The sequence below is a fragment of the Balaenoptera borealis genome, assembly GCF_965194805.1.
Source record: "Balaenoptera borealis genome assembly, chromosome: 19".
Lineage (NCBI taxonomy): Eukaryota > Metazoa > Chordata > Mammalia > Artiodactyla > Balaenopteridae > Balaenoptera > Balaenoptera borealis.
The window spans coordinates 55,850,495-55,869,767 of NC_138878.1; the positions used below are offsets into that span (position 1 = coordinate 55,850,495).

General features: G+C 52.5%; 2 protein-coding genes across 4 annotated transcripts; one reads left to right on the top strand and one right to left on the bottom strand.

Annotated features, from left to right (window-relative positions):
- Positions 1–9,104: 9,104 nt before the first annotated feature.
- Positions 9,105–14,461, top strand: NCCRP1 (NCCRP1, F-box associated domain containing). 3 transcript variants are annotated; one of them, XM_082370265.1, is made up of 6 exons: positions 9,105–9,595; positions 11,145–11,489; positions 12,084–12,146; positions 12,232–12,283; positions 12,931–13,026; positions 13,607–14,461. In XM_082370265.1, the coding sequence occupies exons 2-6, from the start codon at positions 11,225–11,227 to the stop codon at positions 14,010–14,012; spliced, it is 882 nt and encodes a 293-aa protein (XP_082226391.1). In that variant the 5' UTR covers positions 9,105–9,595; positions 11,145–11,224; the 3' UTR covers positions 14,013–14,461. The 3 variants fall into 3 exon arrangements, with proteins under 3 accessions (XP_082226391.1, XP_082226392.1, XP_082226390.1); XM_082370266.1 differs by lacking the exon at positions 9,105–9,595 and having other exon boundaries at positions 10,490–11,489; positions 13,607–13,745; positions 13,872–14,461; XM_082370264.1 differs by lacking the exon at positions 9,105–9,595 and having other exon boundaries at positions 10,490–11,489.
- Positions 14,462–16,335: 1,874 nt separating this feature from the next.
- Positions 16,336–18,643, bottom strand: SYCN (syncollin; the record flags this gene model as incomplete). Its single annotated transcript, XM_082367174.1, has 1 exon — positions 16,336–18,643. The coding sequence occupies exon 1, from the start codon at positions 16,756–16,758 to the stop codon at positions 16,336–16,338; it is 423 nt and encodes a 140-aa protein (XP_082223300.1). The 5' UTR covers positions 16,759–18,643.
- Positions 18,644–19,273: the final 630 nt, after the last annotated feature.

The following is a 19,273-nucleotide window of genomic DNA, read 5'->3' on the forward strand; positions in this document are numbered from 1 at the left end:
GTGACCCAAAGCTTTCACCATTGCCTCTTTGGCCTGAGCTTAGTCACGTGGCCACACCCAGCAGCAAGGGAGGTTGGGAAATGTAGTCTTTATTCTGGGTGACTGTGTGTCTAATTAAAACCTCTATTACTGGGACTTACCTGGCGGTCCAGTGGTTAAGACTCCACGCTCCCAATGCAGGGGACACGGGTTCAATCCCTGGTCGGGGAACTAAGATCCCACATGCCGCATGGAAAAGCCAAAAAAAAACAAAAAAAAAAACACTTCTATAGAATCGTGATCCTCCATCCCTGCTATTCACTACATTCGCCAGGCTTCACCCCAGAGAACCCAGAGGCAGACCCAAGTGTATGCAGGAGCAAATTGATGGGGGGAAATAGATTGTTTAATAATAGCGTTGAGGAAATTGGTTCATTTTATGAAGAAAAAGAAAACTGAATCCCTACCGAATACAATGAAAGGGAACCCGAGATCGGTGCTGTGCAGGGCAGTAGCCACTAGCCACATGTGCCTATTTACTTTTAAATTAAATGAAATAAAATTAAGCATTCGGTCCCTCGGTTGCACTAGCCACATTTCACACATTCAATTGCTGCTTCTGGCCAGCAGCTGAGGATTAGACAGTAGAAATACGAAAACCTGCTATTATCTCAGTTCTGTTTTGACTGTTTTTCTCTAGCTGGATTAAATATCACCGTGGGGACTTCCCTGGTGGTCCAGTGGTCAAGAATCCGCCTTCCAATGCCGGGGTCGTGGGTTACATGGTCGGGGAACTAAGATCCCACATGCCACAGGGCAACTAAGCCTGCACGCCGCAACTTAAGATCTCATATGCTACAACGAAGATCCCGCGTGCCGCAACTGACCCGACGCAGCCAAATAAATAAATAAATAAATATTTAAAAAAAAAAAAAAACACTGTGAAAGGTAAACTATAAAGTTGATAGAGGAAAATAATTGATGAGCTAGGGGCAGAGAAGGACTTCTGAAAACTCCCCAAAGAAACAAATTATGAAGAAAAAAATCAATTTGATTATACCAAATTAAAAGGCCAACAGGGATGTGCGCAGGTGCTCAAACCCATTAGTAATCAGAGAAAAGCAAATTCAGCGATGAGCTGTCATTTTAACAGTACGAATCTGGTAAAAATTAAAGTCTGGCTTAGTCAGATGAAGTACTGCACATACGTACCTCCCAGTAATTCCGCTCCTGGGTGACTTCCCAAAGAAATTCTCCCTTGGGACCATGCAGTATTTATGCAGAATCTGAAGGTGCAAGGCAAGGGCTCCTGTGAAGCCATCAGAAGCCAGGGACCAAGTGTGCCCATGGGAATGGGGAACCAAGCCAACCAAGTCTGTAAATCAAAAATTGTGGACATAAAAGAATAGTCCTCATTTGGCAAGACCCAAAAAAGAGACTCATTTACGGAACAGAATGGCTCCCAGTGAGGTGAATGGAAGAAGGAGTGGGATAAAGGGAAAGAATGAATGAATGAGAGAGGGGTCTTGGGAGGAATAAAGGACTTGAAGGCCATGCTGAAGGTCTGTTCTGTAAGCAAAGGGCAACCCCCTTTGGTGCGGATTGGAGTCTGGTCATAGGCACATAAAATGAGAACTATCCAGGCAATTCTAACGTGCAGCCAGGATTGAGAATAGCACTTTATCTGCAACAGTAAGTCATTGGTGACCTCAAACTCGTGCCTGCCTCCTGCCAACGCCCCACAACGAGAAGGGCCCAGGAATCATCTCACACCTTGCCCCATTTCACAGATGTGGAGATTGAGGTCCATGGAGAGGAAGGGCCTGCCCAGGGTCACACATCCTACAAGGGCCAGGCCTGAAGTCCTGGGTCCCTCACTGGCTTTCTGAGCCAGGCCTCAGGCTGGGCGGTGGGGCTGCAACAGTGAGCAGGACAGATCTGGTCCAGGAGGCTCCAACTCTGATGCCCCAGGGCCAGGCAGGTGACACTGGGGACTGGGGAAGTGGCCACACACACGCCCCTTCGAAGGTCAGTCACTTCTCAGGGCTCTTTGGCCTTGCGGGGGTTTGGTCCAATGATGCAAAATGTTCTGATTTTCCTCAAGAAATCCTCATTTTCATGTGAAAGCTCTTGAATCTCAAAGGTAGGCAACTTATGAAAAACATTTAACAATATCATGTGGGCCAAGCAAAATCAAGGGAATAGTTAACATTCATCAAAACCTTACTGTGTCCAACGCTTTGCTGAGCTCCTAGTTTTACCTCATTTAACCCTGTAGTGGGTTAAATAGTGTCCCCTCCCCACCCCCACCCCCCAAAAAAACCAGACGTGTCCCTGTGGAACCTGTAACTGTGACCTTATTCGGAAAAAGGGTCTTTGCAGATGTGATTAAGGACCTTGAGGTGAGGTCATCCTGGCTTATCTGGGTGGGCCCTAAATCCAGTGACGAATGTCCTTATAAGAGAAAAGCAGAGGTAGACTTGAGACACCCAGAGAAGACCTTGTGAAGACAGGCAGAGATTAGAGTCCTGTGGCCACAGGCAAAACCGCACTGGGAGCCACTAGAAGCAGGAAGAGGCAAAGAAGTCTTCTCCCTCTGAAGCTCTAGAGGGAGCAAGTCCTTGCTGACACCTTGATTTCAGACTTCGGCTTCCAGAACTGTGAGAGAATACATTTCTGCTGTTTTAAGCAACCCAGTGTGTGACAATTCATTGTGGCAGCCCCAGGAAACTAACACAACCCTCCTAGCAGCCCTCCGAGGAAGTACCTTCCTTGTCCCATTTTATAGCTGGGAGACTGAGGAACAGAGACTCGAAGTCACCAGCCTGAGGTCACACAGCAAGAAAGTGGTAGAGGCAGGGTTCAAAGCCATCACCATGCCACAGCCTCCTGAAGACTGAGCAGGACCTCCCTTTACAACCGCACCTGAGGGACCACAGGTCTAAACAGGAAAGGGTCAACCTCTGTCTTCCAGGGCCACCAGTCAACTCAACTAGGCCAGACCCACAAAAGGAGACTCCGGAAGAGAGATGGCCACTCCAGGAGAAGACTGAGAGGTGTTAGGCCTCGGGGGACAAAATGGGGCAGCAAATAGGGTCCTGGCCTGTCATTTGGGGAGGTGGGGACCCCTCACAGCCTTTCGCCAGATGACCAAAGGCATCTACAGAAGTTTGGGGACCACTGGATTAAACAGAGTTAAACTCTCTCTCCCTTTCTTCCTCCATCCCTCTCTTCCCCACAGCTTTATCCCTGACTTTCTCTCTCCCTCTGTCTTTCTTATTCTATCATTTAATCTTATTTAGTGTTTGAACAGGTAACTGAAGCCCATGGTGCAAAAAATAGAAGATTCCAAAGGGAATAAATTGCAAAGTCAACCTCCCTTCCTCTGCATCCCCAGCCTCTTGGTCCCCGTCCCCAGAGGCAGCCACTGATGCAAGTTTCTTGTATCTGCTTTCAGAAATGTATGCATATACCAGGAAATACCTACGTGCATATACTGATATATGTTCCACTTTACGCAAATGTTAGCACACTGTACACATCCTTCTACACCTTGCTTATTCGCGACCTAACAGTGTATTCTAGTGGTTGATCCCAGTTGGTACATAAAAAACAGCCTTGCTCCTGTTAATGGCCGGGTAGTATTCTGTGATGCATATGAACCTTGAGTCACTGAAACAGCCTCTGTTGATGGACCTTCAGGACGTTCAGCCTGCGGCTGTTTGCTGTTCTAAACAATGCCACAGGAGAGACCTTGCACGTACGTTCTATCTGGCAAATTTAACTGATGTGCATACACCTCGCCTCCCCTGCCTGCCCCTGGACTCCCACCTGCCCTCTGTCCCAGGTAATGCTTTGTGGGTATCTCTGACCCTCTGGATCCTTCCCTGGATCTGATCAACTCCATCCCAGTCCCCATAAGCATCTCTCTTTTTGTCTGTCTGCTTCAGCCTCTCTAGATCTCTCTACCTCTCTTTCCTTCTGTCTTCATCTTCATCACTCTGTCTCTATGTCTCTTTGTTTTCCTCCTTACCAGTGTCCCTCCTCCTCCTCCTCTCCTCCCACCCCTTCTCATTTCCTTCCTTCTACCCCAACTCATCCCCACCTCTCTGTCGCCCCCTACAGGGTGAAGCTGGCTCAACACATATCCCCACCTCAGAGCCACCTGGCTGGGCTCTCCCATCCCCTGCAGCCCTGGTGGAGAAGCCACCATCTGCTCCTCCAAGCCCTGATGCCCGCCCTCCAGGACATTCCCCCCCTTTCTTTCTCTGTACCAGCAGGATTGGGCCCTGGGACGCGCCGATGCTCCTGGGGGTGATACTGGTTTTGCAGCAGGAGCCGTGGGAGCTAGACTTGCACAGGTTGCATGTAGTTCTTGGGCTGCACAGAGCCTCATCCTCCTGTTCTTGCCCTCCCTGCTCAGCAAATAGAGCAACCAGTCAGTGTCAACCCTGAGCTGAGGACAAATAATAAACAAACCCACCCAAGGCCCTGCCCTGGTGAGGTTGACATTCTCACCGGGTGACACAGTTCATGACCCAGTGAACATACCCATGTACTCACAGGTATTTACAAACCACACTCAGTTCAAGAAAGAAAGAACAGGGTGTGGCAGGGGGTGGGAAATTGACCTGGTGGGGGAGGGCCCTAGTTGCTTTATATGAACCAATAGGGAACAATCACCGAGATGTATTGTTAGGTAGAATAAAGCAGGAAGGGTGTGTGCCTTATGAAGAGATGACATCTGAATGGAGATGAAGGCATCCATTGGAGGCGTGGAGTGGAAGGCCTTGTAGGCAGAAGGGGCAGCATGTGCAAAGGTCCTGAGGTGAGAAGGAAGTTGGAGGGTCAAGACCCAGCAAAAATATGGGACTCACAGTGGGTGAGGAGGAAAGCGTGGGCCACCTCAAGTACACTGTGGGGAGGAGAAGATAGCCCCATTTTATAGACTAAGCTTTGGAAAGAAGGAAAGTCCTTTGCCCAAGGACACACGGAGTAAGGGTGAGGACTGCTGAGCTCAGGCAGCCTGCAGCTCCTCACCACCAAGATCCCAGATCTGCACCAGCATCACCTCGCGGGTGGGCGCAGGGGTGTGGAGCCCAGAAGCCTGCATTTAACAAGCCCTCCAGAGGATTCCAACACACGGTCCGTTTTTGTTTTTTTGTTTTTTTCCTGTTCTAACACACAAACTTGAGAACCACTGAACCAGGCTCTCCTGCCTCCCCCAATTTTGCTCTTGCCCTGTGAGGGATCCCTGTCCATTGTGGGTTGACTGATGGTCCCCCCAAAAGATATGTTCACATCCTAATCCCCAGAACCTGTGAGTGCTACCTCTTTTGGAAAGAGGGTCTTTGTAGCTATAATTAGGTTGGGGACCTTGAGACGAGAAGATCATCCTGGATTATCTGGAAGAGCCCTAAATTCAATGTGTCCTTATAAGAGTGAGACAGAGGGAAATTTGAGAGCGAAGGAGGCAATGTGACCACGGAGGCAGAGACTGGAGTGATTCGACCACAAACCAAGGAATGCCGGCTGCCACCAGGAGCTGGGAGAGGCGAGGAAGGCTTCTCTCCTAGAGCCTCTGGAGTGAGTGCTGCCTGCCAACTTGATTTCAGACTTTTGGCTTCTAGAACCATGAGAGAATACATTTCTGTTGTTTCAGCCACCAAGCGTGTGCTAATTCGTCACAGCAGCCATAGGAGATGAATCCACTGTGCGATGGGGCAGACCGAGCAGCAGACTCCAGCCTGACTTCCCACCTCGGGCAGAAGACTGAGCCCACCCAGGCTTCCCTGTCACCGTGCCCGGCACTGGCTTCATCCTGTCATTTTCCCGAGAGCTCTGAGTCTTCTTATAAGTGGAATTCAGAGCTGCTGGGATGTAAAGAGAGGAGCAGGGGTGGGGTTGAGGTGCACTGGGACCAACTCGATGACTTAGAAATGGGGCTGCAAACTAGAATCTTATCTGGGTGGGGGGGGGGCGGTCTGAGGAGCCGGGAAGGGTTTCAGGGAGAGCAGAGCCATGGTCAGATGGTTGCTGAAAAGGATCATGATGCTGGGAGTTGGACACTAGCATGAGGAGCTTGGACCCTAACCTGGGCCACCCTCCCCTCCCTGGGGATGCAGACTCTGGGGCCAGACAGCGGGGGTTCAAATCGCAGCTCTGCCACTTTCTGGCTGTGTGACCTTGGGCAGGACACGTCACCTCTCTGTGCCTCAGTTTCTTCATCTGTGAAATAGGTTTAATGATAATACCTACCTTAGAGGGTGCATTTGATTAACAGACATAGAGCACATAGTGCCAGGCACACAGTAAGTGGTCCATTATTGCTATTGTTTGTTTTGTTTTGTTTTGTTGCGGCTTGTGGGATCTTTGTTTCGCAACCAGGGATTGAACCCCGGCCCTCGGCAGTGAGAGCTCGGAGTCCTAACCGCTGGACTGCCAGGGAATTCCCATCACCCCTTTAGATGTCCAGTACTGACACCTGAGATAGAATACTTGATTTCCGGCCCACTCTTCGCCCTCAATCTGTTCTGACCTCGTTTTCCCCTCTCTGCAAATGGTGCCACCTTCTTCTGCGCATTGCTCAACCCTCAAGTCTAATCAAGCCTTTCCTCTCTGTCAAATCAGCAAAGATATTAAATCTGTCCTCGACCAGTCACTCTATGGCCCCACCCTGGTCCTGCCCACTCCCATCTTCTTCCCCATTGTTTCCTTGCCCCCTCCCTGCCCTCACTCAGCCAGAGATCAATTCATCACTTCCCAGCTAAAAACTTCCCCATAGTTTCACTTTGCATTTATTACACTTAGATAAATCCTACAGAGCTGCCCCCCACCCCCATCCTCTCTCTGATCTCATCTCCCCTGCGTTCCCTCCATTCCAGCCACACTGGCCTCCCTCCTGTTCCCCAAACGCACCATGCCTGGTCCCACCTCAGGGCCTTTGCTCTTGCTGTTCCCTCTTCTTCAGGTCTCTGCTCAAATGTCACCTCCTCTGAGAAGCCCTCCCTGACCACCTCAGCTAAAACAGGCTTCCCACCCGCTGCTCTTCCCTGTCATCACAACCTTTTTTCACCATCAAAGCATTTCATGCTGCTTGTCAATTAGTTACTTGTTGAACTGTTGAAGCCTGTCCCTCCTTCCACGAGGAAGCCCCATGGGGACAGGAATCTGTCTGTTCTTTCACCATTATATCCCCAATGCAGAGGCCTTGGCCACTGTGGATGCTTAATAAGTATTTGTTAAAAGAATAAAAGGTAGAAAGGGCAATGGGTAGTTATGGATCCTTGTTTTTTTCATATATATTTTTTGTTCACACGAATAGTAGCCTATGAGGCCCACTATTCTAGATCTGGCCTTTTTCACTCAATAGGCTTGTTGCTATTTCCTTGTTTGTACGTGGAAAGAGTTACCATATCCTTTTTGCTTTGTTTCTTATTGAGGTATAATTTACACACAAGAAAATACACCCATTTTAAAGGTACAGTTTGATGAGTTTTGGCAAATGTATATACACCCATATAACTACCACCACAATTAAGATAGAACTTTTGGGAACCTCCCTGATGGTCCAGTGGTTACAACTCTGTGCCTCCACTGCAGGGGGCATGGGTTCGATCCCTGGTTGGGAAACTAAGATCCCTCATGCCCTGAGGTGCCACCAAAAAAAATTAAAAATAAAAAAAATAAATACACACACACAAAAGAAAGATAGAGCTTTTTTTCTCACTCCAGAAAGTCCACGCTCCTGCCCCGCAGCCCAGGAAACCACCAACCTGTTTCTCTGGTTCTAGATTCCTGTTGCCTTGTCCAGAATTTTCTAGAAACGGAATCACACAGTGCGTGCTCATTTCTGCGGGGCTTTTGTCACTCTGTGTGAGGATTTTTAGGTTCATCCATGTGGCTGCATGTTTGGCTAGTCATTCCATTTTCTTACTGAGAGCATCCCACAGTGTGGACATAGCACGGCTGGTTTATCCACTCGCCTGTCGACGGGCACTTGGGTGGGCTTGTTCTGGAGTCATCATGGGAAAGCTGCATTGGGTGTGGGTCTTTTGGTGGCCATGGCTAAATCCCCAGGAGTGGGATGGCTTGGTTGTAGGGTGGGAGCATATCTGGTTTTATAAGAGATTGTCAATTTGTTTTCCAAAGTGGTCACACCATCGCTCGTACTTTTTAATGTTTCACGACACATGAGAGGTGGCTTGTGGGGAGGCATGCTGTGTTGGTCACCCAGGCCTTGGCCCTTCTGCAAAACAGCCTTTTAGAGCTTGAGTCCCCACACTGGGACCTTTACCGCTCAGAAGGTGGAGAAAGGAGACGTTTGAGATCTAATGTTGAAGACACTTGGCTTTGTATGGCCCTGGTTGTGCCCCTGGATCCCTCAGATTTAAGTAAAAATGTTTCTCATAGTATGGAATGATGGGGTGGGTGCTTCTAAAATTTTAGATTCTGGGGCCCAGAGGGACTGAATTAGACTCCTGGGAGTGGGGCTTGGAAATACACATTTAAAATAAGCTCCCTGGGTGAATCTAATGAGCCCTAAAGTTTGGGAACCATTGAGTATGGGGATATGGGTGAGAGGGAAGGGCATTCTGTGTGGAAAGAACTTTCTGAGCAAAGTCCCTAAGATGGGATAGAACAGGGAGCAGAAATCCAGGGTCTCTAATGCTGGCGAAGAGCTGGGATTTTTATCCTGCACTGGGGAGCCATGGCGGGTTTAAGAGGGGGAGTGACTGGCTGGGTTTAACCTTTCGTGAGACCCCTCTGGCTGTGGCGTGTGTGTGTGTGTGCGTGTGTGTGTGCGTGTGTGTGTGTGTGCGTGTGTGCGTGCGTGTGTGTGCGTGTGTGTGCGTGTGTGCGTGTGTGTGTGTGTGTAAGAGAAGGGGGTGAGGACCCTAGGAGGGAGATAACGTGGACACCATGGCAGGAGGGGAGCAGACAGAGGAGGGGTGTTGATCCCCATTCTATAGACTTGCTGCGCTTTTTTTTTAGGTTTCTGGCTCCGAGCCACTCCCTGCCCTGGATTCTGACCAGGGGACAGCTCTGAGTCCACTAGACAGACACTCCTTCTCTCTCTGTCCTTTCCTCCTCCTCCTTCCCCTCTTTTCCCCCTCCCCCCCCCTCCTCCTCATCCTCCTCCTCCAATGAAGACAGGTGGGCAGGCAGCCAGACAAGGGTGTGGGTTTGTGTGCTTGTAGTGGCCAAGGGAGTATTTCCGGTTGTGCGTGTGTTGTGGGCTCTGCGAGTGTTTGTCTGGAAATTTCCTGGAGACTTCCAGGTGCAGCGGGGCTATTGCACATTAGTTGGTTTGCCCGCTTCCATGGGCCCTCCCTCCTCCCAGGGCCCTGGCTAATTCCCAAGTTTCCCAGGACAGGTCACTTCACCTCTCTTGCCTCAGTTCCCCAATCTGTCAGTGGAGGTACTATTACCAGTTCCCACCTCCCAGGACTGTAAGATTTAATGAGTTAAAGACAGACAATAAATGTAACCATTTTCTCCTGTCTGTTTCTGTGTTGAGCCAGTGTTTCTCTCTAGGGGCAGTTTGAATCTGAATCCCTGTGTATCTCACTGAGACTCTGTGCCAACTTGCCACATACCAGCTGTGCAACCTTGGGTGAGTTACTAGACCTCTCTGAGTCTCAGTTTCCTCAAGCATCATCATTCCGGTGTGAGCTCAATCCTGTATGTCTGCAGTATGTGTCTCTCAGGGTCTTGCGGGAATCTGAGGCAGGAAGCACCCGTGGAAGCATATGGGGTTATCTGGGGCAGTATGGGACCAGGCCTGTGAGGTGGGACTCTGTTTCCTCATCCGTGAAATGGGGATAACAACAGTTCCCCACTCAGGGTTGGTGTGCAGGCGGATGCTGGAGCGCTTGGGCTGGCATGCAGCTCCACACACGTTCTCTGTTCTTTCTTTTACCTATAAAATGCCCACAATAGTAGCACCTACGTCGTTAGAGGATGAAATGAATTTGTAAGCGCTTAGGACAGCACCTAGCAAGCAGAAAGCGCTCACTGTGGCACCTGTTACTCGTAACCTGTGTGGGACTCTGAGCCTGTGCTTACCGGGGCCGGGTGTGGGATGTGGCACGGGCAGAAAGTGGCTGTGGGCATCTGGCCCTACAGGTTCCCCTGCCACCCCACTTCCTCCACACCCCGACCTCCTGCCCCTACCATCACTCCAGCCTTCACTCCAAACTCCCTATGACCTCCGAGGGAGAAGGATTTGGCAGCTGTGCTACCTGCCCCAGCCCCAGGAAGGGATGCAAGGCACCCTGATACCCAGGAGGGGTTGCTGCTTCCCTCTCTGGCGCTGTCTCAGTGTCTCCCTGATGTTCCCCATCTCAGGCTCCAGGTCTCTCTCTGACCTCCACTGCACCCCCACTATGTTTCCAGAACAGGAAATGTCAGGTCCCAAGGTTGTGTCCCATGTCAGGGCAGAGGAGGAACCGGCAGAGGCAGGATCTACCCTCTCACCCCCCACCCCTTACTGCCTAGCTGAGGGAGGTGGGAAGAGGGGGGCTTCATTAATTAACCTCTAATCCTGCCATGCGGGATCTTTTTTTTTTTTTTTATAATGAGAGCCTCTGGGAACTACAGTTTTGTCTTTTATTTTATTTATTTATTTATTATTTATGGCTGTGTTGGGTCTTCGTTTCTGTGCGAGGGCTTTCTCTAGTTGTGGCAAGTGGGGGCCACTCTTCATCGCGGTGCGCGGGCCTCTCATTATCGTGGCCTCTCTTGTTGCGGAGCACAGGCTCCAGACGCGCAGGCTCAGTAATTGTGGCTCACGGGCCTAGTTGCTCCGCGGCATATGGGATCTTCCCAGACCAGGGCTCGAACCCGTGTCCCCTGCATTAGCAGGCAGATTCTCAACCACTGCGCCACCAGGGAAGCCCGCCATGCGGGATCTTAAAGAGGTGGATGTGCCCCGGAGCCCTGGCATTAGCGCCTTGGTCCCACCCCTCTCCCAGGGCTGGTGTCTGGGTCCTCAGTTTCCCTGGGGAAACTGGGGCAGGAGGCTTGGGAAACGGAGTAGGACCGGGACCCGGACTTCTGCAGTCTGGGAAAAGGAGGCGCTGTGACCTCGACTGCTGGATCTGAGGGAGGAGGGCCTGGGGCCCCAGATCCTTCCCCCAACACACCCTTCGTTTAAATGCCAGCCGAGGCGTTCCGCCCTCTCCCGCCCTGGGTTAACCCCGAGCCCTGCAGAGGAGCCGGGACAGTTGCCCAGACCCGACGGATGGAGGAGGTGCGGGAAGGACCGGCGCTCGGTGGCGGGATGGAGGAACCCGCGAGCCCCCAGGAGCCGCCGTCGCCCGCGGCTCCCGAGACCCCCGGGCTCCCCGCGCCTGAGCAGCCGACCGAGGCCTACGCACAGCAGCTGCTGCTACAGGAGTGGGCGCCGCCGGGCGGGAGCCTGGAGCTGCCCCCGCGCCTCACCTGGAAGCTGCTCTTCCTGCAGCGGCCGCTCTACCGCAACCTGCTCCGCTCTCCCAACCCCGAAGGTGCGGGACAGAAGTCCGCGCGGGGCTGGAGACATCTCCGTCTTCTTCCTCCAGGCTCGCTCACCCAGACCGTCTGTCTCTTCTTCTTTCCGTCTGTTTGCTTGTCTCTCTACTCTGTTTCTCCGTCTTTGTCTATTAGTGTCCCTCTGTCTTTTTATTCCTCTACATCCGTCTCTGTCCCTTTTTGTCATTGTGCCTCTCTCTGTCTCCTTGTGTCTCTTTGTCCCACCTGCATCTCTGTTTCTTTCTACGTCATGTGTCTCCGTCTATCTCTCCCTGTGTTTCTTTGTCTCACCCTGTATCTCTCCCTCCCTCCCTCCGCCCATATTCTATCTTTTTCTTGGTGCCTCTCTCTCTGCCCCTCTGTCTCACCACAACGCCCTCCCTCTCCGAGCATTGTCCCTCTGCCCCCAGGACATTCTCAGGGCTCTCCCAGGGCCATGACTCACCACTCACCCCTGCCTGGCTGGTCTGGTCTGGCAGCAGGGCACTGATTCCTGCTCTTCCAGCCCGCCCTGGGGTTAGAAACTGGGGAGCATTCGGAAGAGGGGCAGCTTCAGCGCGCCTGAGGTTCTGCTTCCCTGCGCATTTCAGGCATCAACGTTTATGAGCCAGCGCCCCCTACTGGTCCCACGCAGCAACCCCTGGAGACTCTGGGTAAGCGCTTCGTGGCTAGCCCGGTGCTGAGGGGGTGGCCCTGGAGAATGGGCACATTCTAATCCTTTGCTCGTCCACCCGCCAGGCAATTTCCGCGGCTGGGACATTAAGACGGAGAAGCTCCAGCAGGACCTCAGGTGAGTGGCCAGGACCCACGCTGGCCTGCCTGTGATTCCTTGTTCCGGCCTTCCTCGCTGTGGGACCTGGAGAAACGGTCTTTGCCTCTCTGGGCCTTAGTCTCCTGCTCTGTAAACAGGGTTAGTCATAAGAGCGTGCCCATAAAACACACGCCATAGGGTCTGGCTGGGAGTAGCCTGCACATAGTAGGTGTTAAATAAATAAGAGTTAATATCGTTCCTATGCTCAGCCTCTTTCCATGGGACGGGGAGGGTCACCCAGGCCACCAGCTATCTGACATTAAACCAGGCCCTGCTTCTGAACGGTGGGTGGGATGGTGCAACTCAGAGGCTCAGAGTCACAGGCACCTGGGTTGGGATCCCAGCTCTGCCACTTCTTTGCTGCTCGATCTTGACAAGTCACTTCCCTTTGTGAGCCTCGGTTTCCCCATCTGCAACACGGGGCTCAGGATGCATTACCCTCAGAGGAGTTCATGGGAACTGAGACCGTGAGGTAGGCTGAGTGAGCTCTCAGTGCCCTTATGCCGGTGCCCTTGACATCACTTCCAGGGTGCAATGGTCAGGCTGTCCTGCTTGCTGGGACCAGGCTGACCTGGGAGAATCCCGGCAGATGGCAGACTCCACCTCCCCCGTGCTGTCTCTCACAGCTGGACCGTGAAGCAGCAGGATGTGGACCTTCTGGCGGAGGGCTTGTGGGAGGAGCTGCTTGATGTTGAGCGGCCACACATCACGGTCATGGACTGGTATGTGCCTCCGCCCCACCAGCCTGCCCAGCCAGCTCGCACACAGGGCCTCCCCGAAGCGCAAGCCTCACGCCATCCTCCCAGAGACCCTCCTGCCACTGCAGGACCCAGCCCTGCCCACCTCTGTGGCCCCTTCTCTCTGAGTCTTTCCGTTCTTTCAGTGTGCCAGCCCAGAGGCTGTTTCTTCTTCCTTGGGTGCTGACCACCCTCTTTTCTCGAGGCGAAGTCCCCTCTCTCCTTCAGGAGTCGGTACATGTGGCTCCACCAGGAAGCCTTCCCCTGGCCGCCCCCAGGTTGGGTCACATGCATTATCCTCCAGTGGCCCAGATTTCCCCCATCCCGGCGCTGACCATTCCTGTTTGTCACTGCCCGATGACATGCCCACCTCCCCCACTGGACCATGAATCCCATGAGGGCGGGGTGTGGGGCTGTCTTGGTCACTGCTGTGGTGCCAGCACCACCCAGCCCTGGCACACAAAGCGGGTGCCAGTGAGTGTGTGTTGACTGGCGACTGAGGCAGCGTTTGGGGCTGGGAGGTAGGGGCAGTGGAGGCAGCTGAAGGCCTGGCCCCCACCCCCAGGTATGAGGACAGCCGACTGGACGTGTGTGTGTATGAGCTGCACGTCTGGCTGCTGGCAGCTGACCACCGCACAGTCATCGCCCAGCACCACGTGGCCCCCCAGACCTCTGGGAGAGGCCCCCCCGGCCACTGGGTCCAGGTGAGACTCCCTAACCCGTCTGCCACCCGCACACATGCTTTCGTGTCCCAAGACCTCACAGAGGGAGGAGAGCAACGTTTATGGGTCCCTCATAAGAACTTCTTCGTGACCCCGGTGCTGCCCCAGGTGTCCCACGTATTCCGCCAGTACGGTCCTGGCGTCCGCTTTGTCCGCTTCCTGCACAAGACCAAGAACCGGATGGAGCGCGGTGGGCTGCTGCGGACGAGGGTGACCAACTCCTCCGTGTCTGTGCAGTTCAGGGAGTGATTGGCTGGCTCCGGGCCCGTTCTGACCCCTCGTCACATCCATCCACCCCTTGACACCTCCCTGAGCCCTTAGCATCTTCTTGTTCCTTTATCACTTCTGGCGTCTTAGCATCTCTCTGACCCCATAGCAGCTCCCTGACCCTTAGAAGTCCCTAACCCTTAGCACCTCCTTGACCCTTAAGCTTCCCCATGTTCCCTGAGCACCTCCCTGCTCCCTCTAAACCTTCATGACCCCTCAGCTGCTCCTGGATCACGTGCCACCTCCTATGCCCCCGTAATCCTGCCTGACCCTTGGTTTCTCATTTGACATCTTCACACATCTTTGAATGTCTGACTCTCTGGCATTTTCCATGAGGGCAGTGGCCACTTCTTCCTGAGTCAGTGCTTGACAGATAGTAGGGGCTCAATAAATCTTTGCTGACTGAATGAATAAATACATGTGCCCAAGGATGCTGATTATTTCTGTGGTGTTTGATCCTTAGAACTTCACCAAGGGACTTCCCGGGCGGTCCCGTGTTTAAGACTCTGTGCTTCCACTGCAGGGGGCGCAGGTTCGAGCCCTGGTAGGGGAACTAAGATACCGCATACCGTGCGTGGTGGCCAGAAAAAAAAAAAAAAAAACTTCACTGCGTTCATTTCCCACTTTCCAACTTCCACATCCTCTAATCCTTGATCCTCCAGTACCTCCCTTGACCTCTGATCTCTTCACGTATCCCCAATTTATGGCCTCGTAGCCTCTCCACTTACCTCTTCTCCCATGTCTCTTAACTCAGAATCCCCCCAGATTCCCTTCCTCCTCCAATCCCAAGTTATCATCCCCCAGAGCTGTCCCCCTACTTCTTCTCCCCCCAAGACCCCTCATTTCTCTTCTCTCACTCCTCCAGAGCCCCCAAACCCAGGTACCCATCAAGGGCCCTTATCCTTGGGAGTAGTAAATTGCAAATTCGAATTTTCAAAAATATACAAATTAGAACTAAAGTGTTCTCCATGTGTTGGGTAGAGGGGCACTGAAAGCACTTCACAACCCATAAGTCCTGGGCTGTGGCCAGATTGCAAAACAGACCCTGGCTCTAGCCTGGAGCAGTGTCCTTGAAGGCCTCCTACTGTCCTATTCATAAATTCTGAGGGAGTCTGGAGGTCCCAGCAGGCCTGAACAGCTGGGGGGCATTCAGAGAAGGGCTATCCACCAAAAAGTGTGGGAAGCATTTCAATGTTTAACAATCAACCGGCAGTACCATGGCATGTCACCCAGATGTCCTGTGTGTGGGGGGGTGTGTCCACACCTAAATCCATGTCAGAATCTACGGGTGTGTCCCCATTCACGGCATTGTCCCAAGTATGGGCTGATCCAGGCCTGACCACCCTGCTCTCTCCTCCATCCCGACCCGCATCTGCATGGGCTTGGGTCCCAGGCACAAATAGATGGCAGACAGGGACAAGTTCATAACAGCTGTATTACAGGGAAGGCAGGGCGGTGGAGGCAGGCGATGAGCTCTCTTCTGGGTCTTGCGGACTTCAGCAGACCCCACGGACAAGGCCAGGTGAGGGGCTCAGCACTTTGCGGGGGATGGAGATGAGGAACTGCTAAGGTATCAGTAGCACCTGCCACAGAATCAAAAATTATTACCAGGGGGTGCCAGGTGGGAGGGGTTCTAAGAAGCCTGAGATGGGGGGGGGTCCCGGGCTGGACTCCAAGTTCAGGAGCTAGGCATCCTGGCCTGGGAGTTTGGGGCTGGGGGCTCTTGGAGTTCTTGGGGGTAGAGGGATAGGTGGGGTGGTTTTAGAGGGAGCCCTGGCTACATTTAGGGCCCCCGGGTCTGTGAGCTTGGATATGTGAGTCCAGGGTGGGCTCAGGGGCCTCCAAAGTTGGGTCTGGGGGCTTCAGAACCTTAACAGGGGCTCTGGAACTGGTTTCTGGGGCCAAGGCTGATCTAGAGGGTCTAGGAGGGTGGAGCATGAGGGCTAGATAGGGTATTCCTAGAATTGGGTCTGGGGTCTTGAGGTCTGGGTCAGGTTTGGAATCTGGGAGTCCCAGAGTTGGGTCTGAGAGCTCTGGGATCTGAGGTTGGAGAAGGTGCTCCCAGAATGGAGGCTGGATTACTGGGTCAGCTTCTGAGCCTGGGAATCCCAGAGTTGGGTCTGGGAGATCCAAGGGGCATGGGCTTGGGGGAGGGGGCGTGGGTGAGGAGAAGGGGGACCTCCGGGACTGGTTCTAAGGACGCCCAATTTGGGTTAGAGGCTCAGCGGTCTGGATGATGGGGCTGGAGCCCGGGTGCTCGGCTGGGAGCTAGGCAGGTGGATGTGCGGACTGGAGGGCCGGGTCCCTACGGGCGCGGGCCAGCGGGCGGGCACCTGCAGTAGAGCGAGGAGATGGAGTTGGACCAGTCCCCGAAGATGCCGCGGCGGTACTCTTCCAGGCGCGGGTAGGTGCCGGACGAGAATTTGCGCGTCTTGCCGGACTTGCCGCGAGAGGACCACACGACGAGCTCGCAGCGCTGGCCCACCACGAGGGACGAGATGACGTTATTCCAGCCAGAGGGCAGGTAGGGCAGGTCGGTGCCCGGCTGCACCGACAGCTCGGCGCCGCCGCAGCAGCGCTCGTAGTAGGGGTCGCTCTTGTCGTAGAGCTTGGCGCACGTGCGCGTCCCGTTGGCGTTCTTGAGGTCGGCGGGCTGCGGGCAGGCGCCTCGGACGCCGGGGACGGCCGCCAGGGCCAAGCCCAACAGCAGTGAGCACAGAGGGGACATGTTGACAGTGCAGGGCAGCGGCCTCCCGCCCTTTTATGATCCTGACCCGTGGGAAAGGAAAAGCTGCAAGATAAGGACTTAGGGAGGGAAGAGGAGGGCGCTTAGGAGCGGGGAGTCTTCCCAACCTAGGTCGGAAACCCACAACAGATGAATACAAGACGGACTTATTTGCATAAAACTCAGCAGCTTAAGACTTAATGTGGCAAATGACAGGACCAGTGGCTTGTAATACAGAGGGTAGCATAGGGTTAATAGTTATAGGGAGGAGGAGCTCTTAAAAATTGACAAGGAATGGACAACCCCCTTCCAAATACCAAGAGGCCCAAAGAGGGGGAGGGGAGCTGGGCCTCCACGCTGGGCAGGTCCCCTTCCCGGGAGGCAGGCCCTTGGGAATGGAGAAGCTGGAGAAAAGGAGAGAGAGACCCTGGAGGGGAAGGAAGAGGGGGGAGAGAGGAGATGGGGAGGGAGACCCCCCCCCCACCTCCCCAGGAGCAGGAGATCTTCCTAACCAATCTTAAGATATTAGACATATTTGCATAACAAAAACCATTGCAAGGCAATGTACAAAAGGCTTGGGGAAAATTCTGCAACACTTGGGACAGCCTAGAATTAGTAGCTATAATATATAAAGAGGGCTTATAAATTGACAAGGAGATATCAAACAACCCTGCCCCCAGTCCCCACTCCAAGAAGAACAAGCCAAGGAGGGGGAGAGAGAAGGAAGAAGAGGCTGCCTCCCCCCCCACCACCCCACTGCCCAGCATTCCCACTCCCAAGGAGCTAGGAGATTTTCTTAACCAAGATTGGAAATCTTGCATCTATAATATAAACAAAGGACCTGTTGAACTGTATAAAACTTAAACCTTTTGTATAGCAACAAACAAATAAAAACCTAATCTGGGGGAAACTAGACAATTTTTGTAACATGACTGCTTACTAATCAGCAAGCTGAAATGGCACAAGCCAAAGGCAAAATTAAGGAGCTGCACAGGAAGGTTAGGGAGGCTGGGACCTCAGGGAGAGACAGGGCCCCTGGCATCTGGGAGTCTGGCCAAGGCTCTTCAGAGGCTCTTTGGAGTTCCTGGCCTCCCACCAGACAGGAACAGGGTCAGGTGTGTGGATGAACTGATCAGACAGACAGTGGTTCAAGTCTGTGGCTCTGTGGGTGAGTCCAAGTCTGGGCCTCAGTTTCCTCATCTGTAAAATGGGTGATATTTCTTCCTACACTATAGGATTGTTGTGAAGATTACAAGAGATAATAGAAAGTATGGGGGCTGAAGGAACAGCCTATGAAGCCAGGCTGCCTGGAGCCAGATTCCAGCTCCTCCACAAGCTTTCACACATGATTCCACCTCAGGGCCTCATGGAGACAAGGACAGTATCCACCTCAGGATGCTGGGGTAAGGAGTAAATGAATTAATCCACATAACAGTACTTAGAGTAGGGCCCTTGCTAAATGCCATATGAGCATTTGCCATATTCTTATTGTGAAAGCCTTTAGCACGGTGCCTGGCACACGATAAAGGCTCAATAAACACACACCAGCACAACGCGACACCGACAACAATCTGCTATTATGCATGGCCACCCAGCTAACACTGCTCCCTCCTGGTCCCCCAGATGCTGTCTTCCGCCTTGATCAGGGTAATGCAATGGTTACGAGCCAAAGGCTGGAAACACTTGGAACTAGGTTCAGATTTTGACTCTTGTCACCTTGCTGAGTGACCTCAGGCAAGTGAACTCACCTCTCTGAACTTTTCTTCCTACCTTCAATGGAATAATAGAAAATGATAATAGAAAATGATAATTAAAAATTACTATGTAATTTATAACTAATAGAATATTATTCAAAAACATTAGGAACAATTCACATAATTATTTATAAATATAATATAAATACTTAATTGTGATATTGAATAAATACAACAGTATAAATATAAATATAGTTATATTTATAAATGACAGTATCAATATAATATAAAAACAGTATAACTATAAAGCATGAAGTACAGTGCCTGGCACATGGTATGTGCACAATTAACAGGAGCTATTAGAACTATACCTTTTTTTTTTTTTTTTGGCCGCACTGCATGGCGTGCGGGATCTTAGTTCCTTGAACCAGGGATCGAACCCACACGCCCTGCAGTGGAAGCTCGGAGTATTAACCACTGGACTGCCAGGGAAGTCCCTAGAACTATTCTTATAATGATTCTGAGACCCTGGACTCTGGCCTGGCCCTGCCCCAGACCAAATCTGGATCCTTCTCTCTCCTTTCTTCTCATGACTGTGAAATCTTATCTCCAGCTGCTAACTTCCCAGCGGGCCTCCTTAACCTCAGGGACACAGAGTCCCCTCCCTCCCAGCTGTGCAAGGGCCACCAGACTTGGGGATGGACACAATCACCTAGAGCCCCAGCCACCCAGGAGGGCCATGAGCTTCAGACACAGAGAGCAACATGGAATGGTGAGGAGACCCTGACACGGAGGCAGACCAGGGACAGGAACGCAGGACCCAC